The 11649-nt window shown below is 38.1% G+C and overlaps 1 protein-coding gene across 1 annotated transcript in view; it reads left to right on the forward strand.

The window, feature by feature from the left end:
• Positions 1-8782, forward strand: part of ACTR2 (actin related protein 2) — a 35768-nt gene extending 26986 nt beyond the window's left edge. Inside the window, exons 8-9 of the mRNA XM_004470968.5 lie at positions 2391-2523; positions 6096-8782. Of these exons, the coding sequence (XP_004471025.1) occupies positions 2391-2523; positions 6096-6266 (304 nt within the window). The 3' untranslated portion in view covers positions 6267-8782. The remainder of the gene's footprint in view (positions 1-2390; positions 2524-6095) is intronic.
• The last annotated feature ends 2867 nt before the right edge of the window (positions 8783-11649 follow it).

An 11649-nucleotide genomic window follows, 5' to 3' on the forward strand; every position in this document is an offset into this window, starting at 1 on the left:
TTCTAATTCCATCATTCCATCTGTATTTATTGGTTGGCATTCAGACATAAGAAAGTGCTTTTCCTTATTTATTTATTTATATAGTATCAGTATGGACTCATGAATTCTATTCAGTGAGTTATAATTTATTGTCTTTATAAAAAATTTTTAATTTATTGTGGATACACAATAATGTCCCATTTAACCACTTTTTTGTGTATAATCCAGTGGTACTAATTATTTTCATAATATTGTGCCACCGTCACCACCATCTTTTATCAATACTTTTTCATTAACTGAAACTCTATACACAGTAAACAATAACTTCCCATTTCTCCATGTCGTTCCCCCCCTCCCCCCCCGGTCTATTTATTTTGTTGCTCAGATTGTGCCTCATTTGGCCATTGGAAGCCAGTTCAAGCTGGCTCCTGTGTCCTTTAAGGTGCCCCAGTCATTTTTTGAGCAGATTATGTTTTGTGTCACAGGATATTCCCGGCTCATCTTTAATTTTGGTTTTTGAGTATGTAGAACATTAACCTGATTCCAGAAGTCAAACGTATACTCAGAAGTATTATCCCCATTTTCATTTCTCTTATTAAGAGTGAAGTTGAACATAATTTTCGTATGTTTAAAAGCTTTTTTTTTTTTTTTAAGATTTATTATTTATATTCCTCCCCGCCTTGCGGCTTGCTTGCTGTCTGCTCTCTGTGTCCATTCGCTGTGCGTTCTTCTGTGTTTGCTTGTCTCCCTTTGTTGCATCATCTTGCTGTGTCAGCCCTCCGCAGGCGCAGGCCAGCCTGCCTTCACAAGGAGGCTCTGGGTTGCGAACCCAGGGCCTCCCATATGGTAGACGGGAGCCCAATCAGTTGAGCCACAGCAGCTTCCCAACGGCTGTTTTTTAATCTCTTTTTTTTGGTTATTTGTCTGTTCATGACTTTTGCCTGTTCTATAGAATTTTTCATCATTTTTTATCTGAATTTTAAAAATTTTATTTCTATATTTAGCATTGCAATACCTGTTGCAAGGTTTTGTTTTTTTTCCCCAATTTGTCATTTGTCTTTTGCTTATAGTGTTTTTCACCATGCAAAAATTTGTTTTTTATGTAGTTATAAGTCTTTTTTTGCATTTGGAGTTTTAGTCTTAGTTCCTAAGCCCTTCCTTGACACCCAAGTTAACGAGGAACTCACTCAGAAGCCTTTTCTAAAGCAAATATTGTTTGCTTAACTCTGAAAAAGCCACCTAATTTTGGTGACATGCCTGAGAGCAGAATAATACAATTTGATAAAAATAGCAGTGCTTGAAGTTGGCTCATAATAAGCAATAAACCTAATGGAAGATGACCAAAAATCTAATCTAGGTTTTGTAATTATGGTAAATTCTCATAGTAGGGATTGGGTAGATATTTGTCCCTTGATTTAATGATTAACAGCAGAATTTTACTTGAAAGTGGCTTCCTGTTGGTGGTAATTAAAATTTGGGCATTTCCTGAAGCAGATGGGTCAGGTCAGTACCCTTTCCACAGACCTTACATTAGGCAGTGGCACAACTCAGATTGCATTTTCTGAATGGTGTGCTTATTGAGAGTTGTACATGAAGACACACGTGTGCTTAAACAGGTAGCCATACTTAACTGTCTGGCTTATGCTCCATTCGCAGTGCATACAGTTGCAATTGAATACAAAAACACTGCTCTTTTAGGAGCTAGAATTACAGTAGCCATAGTTAGAAAGAACCTGTCTGAGAACCTGGAAGTACCTAAAACCTAGAAGCCAGTTTGAATGAGACCAGAATGGATGTGACTCAGCTCCTCAGCTTTACTATAAGAAGAGTTCCTCAGAGCCTCACTCAGATTATATTACTTTTACTACATGTGCAGTTTTTAGATTTGATGCCCTGGTGTCATAGTCAGCAGCATATTTGAGGAACAAAAAGGGGACTGCTGTAAGAAGCAAACACAAGTCCAGCCAAAAATAACAGCAAATAGCCTCAAGGCAAAGGAACAAAAGGGAAAACTACAAAAGACAAATGGAAAAATTGAAAAACAAGAATGCCAATCATTGTAGAACGTGGTTAAACAGCTACTCTCAGTGGCTCTAGGAAAACACTCTCCACATAGTGGAAATTCATGATGTAAACCTTGGACATTATTAAGAGACTCAATTACATTAGCAAGAAAGTGTGTAATATGCTTTAGAAGTATTTTCATCAAAATTACAATGACGATTTTACATGTAAAGGAGGTTTGTTAACTAACAGTAGACATAATAGCAAACATTCAGCTCTGTGCTTTACTTGTGGAATTTTATTTAATTCTCCCAGCTGCCCCCTGAGGCTGGTGGAAATAATAGTAACCCTGAGAGACTGCTTTCTTAATCTTAGCCCCTAAATAAATATTGATTGTGTTTTTCTAGGTCTGAATTCTATAAGCACATTGTGCTTTCTGGAGGGTCTACCATGTACCCTGGGCTGCCATCACGGTTGGAACGTGAACTTAAACAGCTTTACTTAGAGCGTGTTTTAAAAGGAGATGTGGAAAAGCTTTCTGTAAGTATCGATCAATAATCCAACTGTTGACATACTTTCAAAACCCCATAAAATAGCTTGTGAATCTTTTCAACCACCAGAGGGAGCAAGCACTCTTCCTGCACAAATTCCTAATGCAGTGAAGGGCGGCCTTGAAGAGTAAGGAAGAAGAAAAGACACCAGATTAAGTTCTGTTGTCCAAGATGGTCAGACTGCCTGGCCATTTCTTGCTCAGTGGATGCACATTGCTAGGTCCAGGGCCATAGGTTCTTGTTAGTGTCTATTAGCTGACCTGGAATCTGGGGTGCCTCTGAGTGCCTGGGAAAAACCTGCTCTCCCTGCCTGCTCCTTGGAATAGCCAATTCCTATGAGAGTTAAATGTTTCACTTGGATTTTTTTTTTCCTTTAGCTTACTTTTTGAATATGTTGTCAGCCTTCAGCCTACTCCTGAACTCTCTCATGTTTCTGATCCTAACTTATTTACTGGTTATTCTTACATATGTCTTATCTCCCCAGTCAGACTGTAAAAATCCAGGTCTCCTCTTTTGTATCCCAATAACTATATCATAGCTCTTGAAATAGACTTTAATTGGTAGTTGCTGATTTGCAGAGTAGAAAGAAATTTTTTTAACTAGTATGTAATAGCTGATGGTTCATTTGCATTGATTTTTTTCCCTCGGCTCTGTCAAGTGTGCTACGTGTACTATATGCTCAACCAAAAGTCATTTAATCTTGGGCTACTCTGAGCTTTGTCTCACCTGACTTTAACTCTTAGATAATGAGATTACAGTTTTGGAAACATTAATGTTAAACCTTTAATGACTCAGTTTGTTGAAATAAATTGGGTACAGCCTCACAAATATTAAGCAAATTAAAAGACTGAAAAGGAACTACAGTAGCTGAGTGCTTCATTCATTGTTTTGATTTCATAGAGTTATACATATAATTAAAATTAAAAAACAAAAAAAAACAAAAAAATCTCAGGTGTTTATTTTTCAGTAAATATTTCTTGAGCTCCTTCTGGGTACCAAACACTAGTTTAGGTGCTGTGGATGAACAAAACAGTGGTGACTAAAAACAATCCTTGCTTACAATCTCTACAATCAATATATCAGTAGTAATAAGTGTTACAAAGAAAAGTCAGGAGCTGGAAAGTGGCAGTGGGAGGGGGAGGTGGTGCTGTGTACTCCTTCAGATGGTGTGGTGTGCTCAGGGAAGGTGTCTCTGATGAGGTGACTTTTTTTTTTTTTTTTTTTTTGTGGTACCAGGGCTGGGGATTGAACTGGCCTTCTTGTATGTGAAGCCAGCACTCAACCACTGAGCCGTATCGGCTTCCCTGAGTTGGGTTTTGTTTGTTTGCTTGCTTGTTTGTGTTTTTTTGCTTTAGGAGGCACCAGGAACCGAACCCTGGGACCTCCCATGTGGGACTACTTGAGCCACCTCTGCTCCCCTGCTCTACTTTTGAGCAGAGACCTGAATGGTATGAAGGGATGAGCCGAGCCGTGGCTCTCTGGAGAAAGAATTATCCAGGCAGAGATAGCAAGCGCAACCGCCCTGAGTTGGCAGGAATGTGTAAGGGAGAGCTGGTGGGAGATGAGGTCAGAAAGGTAGCAGGGAGGAAGAGCTTGATTAGCCACCGTGAAAAGTTTGACTTTTACTTCTAATGGGAAAGCCTTGGAAGATTTGAGCAGAGAATTGATAGGATCTGACTTACGTTTTTAAAGGACCATTAAGTCTGTGGTTTAGTGAATAGACATTTGGGAGAGGGAACAAAGGTGGGTGTAGAAAGAACCATTAGAAGGCTATTGTAATCATTTCAGGGTAAAAGATGGAAAGTATCTGCTGGGTGAGGTGGGGCGATGGAATATGTATGTATGTATACCTTTGTATAATGGAACATACAAAAGTAAAGAGGCTTTCATCAGTTCTCAAATCATGGTGATTGTGATTTCATCTTGAGAGAATGGAGGAAAAGTGTGAAATGGCTTAAAATAGAGGAGAGGTGTGAAATGGTTGTCTTGGAGAGTGAAAGAGAGAACAGAGAAATGTAATAGGATTGCCAAGCAGTACTGAGAAGCTCTGTTGAGGTTAGTCAGACATTTAAAACAAGATCCTGAGTTTTCTTTCATCTTGTTCAGCTGCTTGAAGGCAGACGCAGAGTAGAGAGATGGTAACCAGCAGTGGGTTTTACCAAGAAAATATGATAAAGGGAGAAAAGGAAAGAGTCACTGAGGATAATGATAGGAAATGGTGGCTATAGAGAGCATGCACCAGGAACAGAGATGAGAACATATTACTGGGAGGTCTAGATGAACTTTGCAAGGAGAGTGGTAGATGGGATAGTTTGATAGGATGAGTATAACAGGTGCTGTGGGATTTTGGGGGGAGAGAGGGAGGTAGAAACATGAAGAGCAAGAGGATGTTCGAGAACCAGCCACCTGTTGAGAAAGCTGCAGGGGAAGCTGTATGCTCAGGGGCTGGCTGAGTTTCCCTTAGAGCTGGAGCTCTCAAACTATAGCCCTTGGGCCAAATCCAGCTATTTTTGTAAAGTTTTACTGGGACTTGGCCAGACCCATTTGTTTACATATTGTTACCTATTATCTGAGGCTACCTTCCTACTACACAGGGAGCTGGGTGGTTGCCAGAGACCCTCAAAGCCATTTGCCCACCCATATGTAAAGCAAAAAAAGTAATAGAATCTTAGAACAGTAGATTAGCCCCAGAACTGAGAAACTTCTTTTTCTGTCAGATTTTAAGATTCCTACAGTTCATTTATGTATTAAAAGAAACAATAATTTAGAATGACATGGCTAGCCTGAGTTGTTTTTTTGCAGTATTTGTGACACTGAGTAAAAATTGCTACGTAATTGTAAGGTTTCTCTTTCTGGTATTGATAGATGGAGGAAGGGGGAGAGTTGCCTTCATTTTGAACAGTTAATGGTAGCTAAAACTAAAAGTCTAAGACTCTTCCCAGTTGTCGTTAATTTTGGTTACTGTGTTTATTTTCTCTAACATCCCCAAAGGTTTGTTTTGACCATATTTGGTCTTATTTGTTTAAGACCATTTCACTTGAATCTGAGTGTGTAGAAAGTGAGCTTTGCTTATGGGAAAAGAACTTCAACTTTTTTGCACTGAGCTAGAATCATAGAGGTGTTAGAATTCAAAAATAATCTTTGAAGTCCTCTTAACCTCTTCATTTGACATTTCAGTGACTTGCTTATGTGGTCACATCCATCATCGATGGCAACACCTGCTGTAATCAGGACTCTGGTACTTGGGCTGTGGGTAGGGTGCTGGTTGACTTTTATCGCTTCACATGGGGACACTGCTGCAAATGAAAGGAGGTGCCTAGAGTGATAGGCCGAGGGGTGTAAGGCAGGACTGTCTCCAGCATACGGGCTGTATGTGGTCTCCTAGTTAGGATCTGGGCAAACAACTCAGTGTGTCTGAACCTCAGATAGCAAATCCTGCAGTCCTACTTATATCCCCAGACTCTTATGTGAATTCAGCAAGAGAATATGTGAAAAAGTCATTTTCATAAAGCAGAAAGCACTCTACACATGTGACTCTATTTTTCCCACTTTCTCCTTTAGAAATTTAAGATCCGCATCGAAGACCCACCTCGCAGAAAGCACATGGTATTCCTGGGTGGTGCAGTTCTAGCAGATATCATGAAAGACAAAGACAACTTTTGGATGACCCGACAAGAATACCAAGAAAAGGGTGTCCGTGTGCTAGAGAAACTTGGTGTGACTGTTCGATAAACTCTAAAGCTTGTTCCCATCACACCCCTAACGCTTTCTTTTTTCCTTTATTGCCAATCTTTGAACTCATTCAACTCCGTGACATGGAAGAGGCCTCTCTGCCCTTTGACTGGAAAGGTCAGATTTTATACTGGTGTCTTGGGGGAAAGCTTTGTTAAATTTTTGTTAATATGGGTAAATCTGCCTGTCACTTCCCTACAAACAAAAACAAGAGGACAAAGGGTCCTGTCTGCTGCATTGTTTCTTCTAAGTAGGCATTTAGATCATTCCTGTAGACTTCCTATTTACACTTTACTGCTCTAATGCTGCTAGTTTTAGTCTTTAGCACACTAGGTGGTATGCCTTTATTAGCATAAGAAAAAACTTTAACGGGAGCTTTCTCATTTTACTGGGGAGGGGGTGGTAAGGGATGGGTGGGAGCTGCTGAACCCTCTCTAGCGCTTCCTCTGTAGTGTGGCTGGTGCTTGAAACAGTTTCTCCTGCAGCTTTAAGAACCTTAAAGCTTCTCTGTTAACATCTTAGGGAAATGGTAGGCTCAGAACAGAAGTGTTTTGGATGGGGTCTTTGGGGGAGTGGGAAGGGGTGGTCTTTTGATTTTGACTTTTGATCTTTTCTGCTCTGGGGTACGTAAGATGAACTTCATTTACAGTACTTTCATTTGGCAGGTTTTCTTCTACTTTGGGTATGCCTGGAAATGTTTCCATATGATATAAAAAGCAAGTGTAGTATTCCATTACCATGTGGCTTAGGGATTTATTTTTTAAAATCAACCATGTCAGCTGGGACTAGACTCCCTGGAATCTATCAGTGGAAAAGTAACATTTTAAAAATGCTTTTGGAAATTCAAATTACAGATTAAGAAAATGCTTAAAATCAGGTATTTTCTAAGTGCTTCTGTTTATCTGGAAGCATTAATGTAACCCAGTGCCAAGTACCATTCTTGTAAATTTTTTCTTTTATATAACTGACCAGTGCTTATTTAATAAAACAAGAAGATACATATAAATAGTCACTGGCAGTAGGTTATAATTGTTGGGTTAAAAATAACATTGGAATATGGGACTTGTTGCCAGTTGGGTAATTTGCATTCATTTTTTGTTTGTTTATATGTTTGTTTTGATTTGAAACCTGCAAGTGGAGTAAAATCTATTTAAAATGTTGGCAAAAAAATCAAGATTGAAATTTGTATTGAAAAACTAATCATAAATGCTAATTCTCAATTTTTTATGCTCTAAAGGAAGAGTTGTTGATATTTTGTAAATGTTTAGCAAACTTTACTGCCTTTGTCAGAAAATTATCTTTGTGAGTCCTATTGGTATTGCCTGGTATCTGAAAACAATATCAAATAGTACCCAGACATGAGTTTTTTAAATTTGAAAAATAAATTAATAAAAAATTGTATTACATGAAGTATGAAATGAAGATTCTGGGAGAAAATGTTTCCTTTATTTCAGAACATTCTTTACTAATAATTGCTTTGAAAGAAGAAGCTTAATTTAGGGGGCAACTGAAATTGGAGAAATTGTTGACTTTAGACTGTTGTGTAAGAAAACTTAAAAATCTGTTTATGTGAAATTAGCAGCAAAAGAAGGGTTCTAATTATTGCAGCTTCTGTTAATATTAAGTATTTTTTGTATGTTTTACCTCAATTTGAACAAGTAAAAGAAGTTGGCTGCATGCTGGACATGCTTCAGTACACATGAATAGCCTGTGAATAATGGCAACTAGATTTTAGGGACATGGATGTCAGAGTCACTTTGGAATTCTTAAGTCCTAAATCATGTTTTTATAAATACCCCCAGCCTTTTGAGTACTGGGCTTGTTAGAGGACACATATGTAGGACCTTGTGTAGAAACCACTGGCTGTTCATTTCAGGTAAATGGATTGACTCTTAGCCTTTGGGTGTGAAGTAAAAAATATGGGAGTAGAAAACAGCAAAGAATGGAATGGACTCCTAAATGAAACAATGAAAGAAGTTTTATCATTTGTCCCTTGAAAGTAGAATTTGGTTTTAATTTCATAATTCTAGCAAACATGGCAGTTAAAATGGTATATTAATGTATATATAGTATAGTTTAAAAATTCCATTTTATAATTTTCCTATTCCAAGTTGAAAGAATGCGTTTAGTTTTGGGGGTGGGGGAGTATTATATTTAATTGGAGTTGTCAGGTATGAGTCCCACAGAAATTTAAAAATTTTCTGTCTTAAAAGATCTGATTTTTAGCTCTTTGAAACCATTGTCACTTCAATTTCTAATAATTATTAAAGTTATAGTATTTTTAAATTAGAATTGTCAATTCCTTGAACTTTGAGACGGGTTTCTTAGAAATAGGTCCTACTTTTAAATTTTTCTTTAAAAAATGTGGTATTGGATGTTAACCTTTACGCAATTTCTGAGCACTGTTAATATCTGGAAAGCATTTTGAGAGATCAATGGAAAGCTAAACATTCTAAATTTAACATGAACACACTTCTTTTTGATTCAGAAAATAAAATCAGATTTTTCAAAGTAAACTTGAATTCTGTCTTTGTTTTCCTTTTAAGTTTTTCTCTTTGGTGTTATTTTCTTATTTTTATTCATATTTTCTTTTTTGCTAATACAAAAGTGGTTGTTAGGCCAACTTCAGTTCATTGTTCTCTTATATGATGACACAACTTTTTATTTTCTGGTATGATTTTTAAAACATAAGGGGGAAGAAAAACTAGAAATAAGAGCAAACTACAGCTGCATTAGAAATTTTTTCCCCTTGGACAGCCTGTTTTGTTTCCCAAAAGTTTTAAGGCGGTGTTCACAGTACTGGGAATGCTCAGTAAACCGATACGCAACATGCTTCTTTTCAAGGACATTTTAGCTCTTCTGCAGACTTCTACGCGTCTTATTTTTTAACAAAACAACTAAAGAAGAATGAAAATATATTAAATTGATCCTTTCTTGCTTTTATAGTAGTTTTTCGAGGATGAGGGGGTGGGAGTAGATGTATTTTTGTTTTCCCCTTCTTCCCTGAACGTGTATGCTTGAACTTCATCGCTGCCTTCAAGGCCACAGTTCCCTAGAACATCCTGAGGATTTCTTCGAGTTTCTTTTCTGTGTTTTATCTAGTCTCCTCTAAGTTTCAGGAAGAATAAAATACCAGACACTGCATTAAGTCTTGTCATTGATGGGATGAATGTCTTAGTGATATTAATTTTTTCTCCACCCACAAATTTTTACTGCTGTACAAATGAGTGAGTTTATTAGCTGTCCTGACTTTAGAACTATTGAAGAAGGTATCCCACTAAAGTGAACCAGAAACTGATGACCGAGTTTAGCTAGCACCTAACATGCTCTCTAACCTTGGAGTAATTGGTCACTTACTCATAATACTGGGATATTGGTAGGATCAGTTTTTTCCTCTGGCCCAAATTCCTTGACCTATTAAAAGTTAGAAAATGCTACACCAGAGGTAAGTGGAGGGGGTGGGGGCAAGGACCTGGGAAAGCATTTTTGCATGTGCAAAATATCCTAAAGGTTAAATTAGAGACATTAGCCACTGTATTTTAAGAAACCTTAGTCATGGAATGGAAATAAATTTGTTAGGGTGATTTTTTTGTGTTTTTCTTGTTTGTTGTTTTACCTTTTGTTAGGGGATTTAAATAAGGCAGCTGTTAATACATTCAAGTGATTTTTATATTGAATGTTATAAAAGCATGCTGAAACATCTTATTCTGTTGTTTTAATATCTGAAATTAGAAGCTGTTAAATTATTTTATTTAAATCATCTACACTATGGCATTGTCCAAAAAAAAAAACTTCCTATTAGAAGTTCAAATATCTTAATTTGTGTTGCATGTGTAAAATACTTCACTGGGTTTGGTGGGGCATCCAAATGATTTCTCTTGGCATGACAGAATCCTTTTCTGTCTCTTACACACATGCCTCGACTCCTCCCACCCCTGTTCCCCCAGCCTGGCTGTCCTGTGAGCACCGTGCAGCAGGAGAGGAGAGTTCTGCAGCCTTGGGCCCATCTGCACAGCTGGAAAGCAGGCACACCCTCAGGCCTCAGTCGGATTTGGTGGGACCTGGAGTGGGGCTTGGGAACCTGCATTTTTAACACACTTCATGTGAGTCTGACCACGTTTTGAGAGACACTTGGGGGGCAAATCATTTGACTTTTTGTAAATTTAGAGGAACCGACCACTGGGAAAAGGCGAACTAGAAAGGACTTTGCAACTAATTTTCCATGAAATACTTAAAGTAGGGGTAGGAGAAATCGAGAATATTTTAACTCTGCTGGCATAGACCAGTTGCAGGGTTTGGGTTTGGGAAGTGCAGAAACCAATCATAAAGACAACACAGAATGGGGTTCCGTTCAGGGTAGACTTTGAGGACGATGCCCTTTGCCATTAACATCAAGTTGAGCTTTTTGCCTGATGAGGTTTTTTTTTCAGATTAGTTAAAAAAAAAAACAACCCTCTACTGAGCTGCTTTGCTCTTCCTTAACTCTAGGGGGTTGGAAAAGAGGGCCCAAACTCCCAAAAACAAGAATTCTCCTATGCATAAAGAAAATAATTTTAAATATTTAACTGCGGAGACATTAATATTGAAGCTTGAGATTTTAAGCAATTAGTTCAAGAAACTCTGAAGATAAGGCCTGCCGCACATTAATTTTGATTTTTTGTTGTTAAACAAGTAACTTGATGTTCTGCAGGGGTTGGGGTTTTTTTGGGTTTTTTTTTTAGTCATGAAAAATTATGCACAAGGAAATTGTGAGAGCCATCTTAGTTTTAGGAAATCAAATCTGACTATCTTCAGAGTGAGAGTTAACTTCCATGGACTGCTCTTACTTTTCCTATTTCATGCCAACTTAATGTTTGAAGGTTAAGAAATTTGGAACTTAACTGAGGCTCAAATGTAGAAAATAAATTTATAATATACCTGTGACCTCTTGATTTGAAAACTCATGGCAATAGTTAAATTTGATTTAGGAACTGTTGAAAAGGAGTATAATTTTAGAACCTAAAACCATGGTGACTGATTCAAAGGACCTGATGATCAATTAGGATATTTTTGTTTGTTTCTTTGTTGTTGATGTTTTTTAAGATTTATTTTTTTAATTTATTTCTCTCCCCTTCCCCCCTTCCCTCCCCCAGTTGTCTGCTCTCTGTGTCTATTCGCTGTGTGTTCTTCTGTGACCGCTTCTATCCTTATCAGCGGCACGGGAATCTGTGTTTCTTTTTGTTGCATCATCTTGTGTCAGCTCTCCGTGTGTGCGGCGCCATTCCTGGGCAGGCTGCACTTTCTTTCACGCTGGGCGGCTCTCCTTACGGGGTGCACTCCTTGTGTGTGGGGCTCCCCTACGTGGGGGACACCCCTGCATGGCAGGGCACTCCTTGCGTGCATC

This window comes from Dasypus novemcinctus, chromosome 17, assembly GCF_030445035.2.
Source record: "Dasypus novemcinctus isolate mDasNov1 chromosome 17, mDasNov1.1.hap2, whole genome shotgun sequence".
In the NCBI taxonomy this organism is placed as follows: domain Eukaryota; kingdom Metazoa; phylum Chordata; class Mammalia; order Cingulata; family Dasypodidae; genus Dasypus; species Dasypus novemcinctus.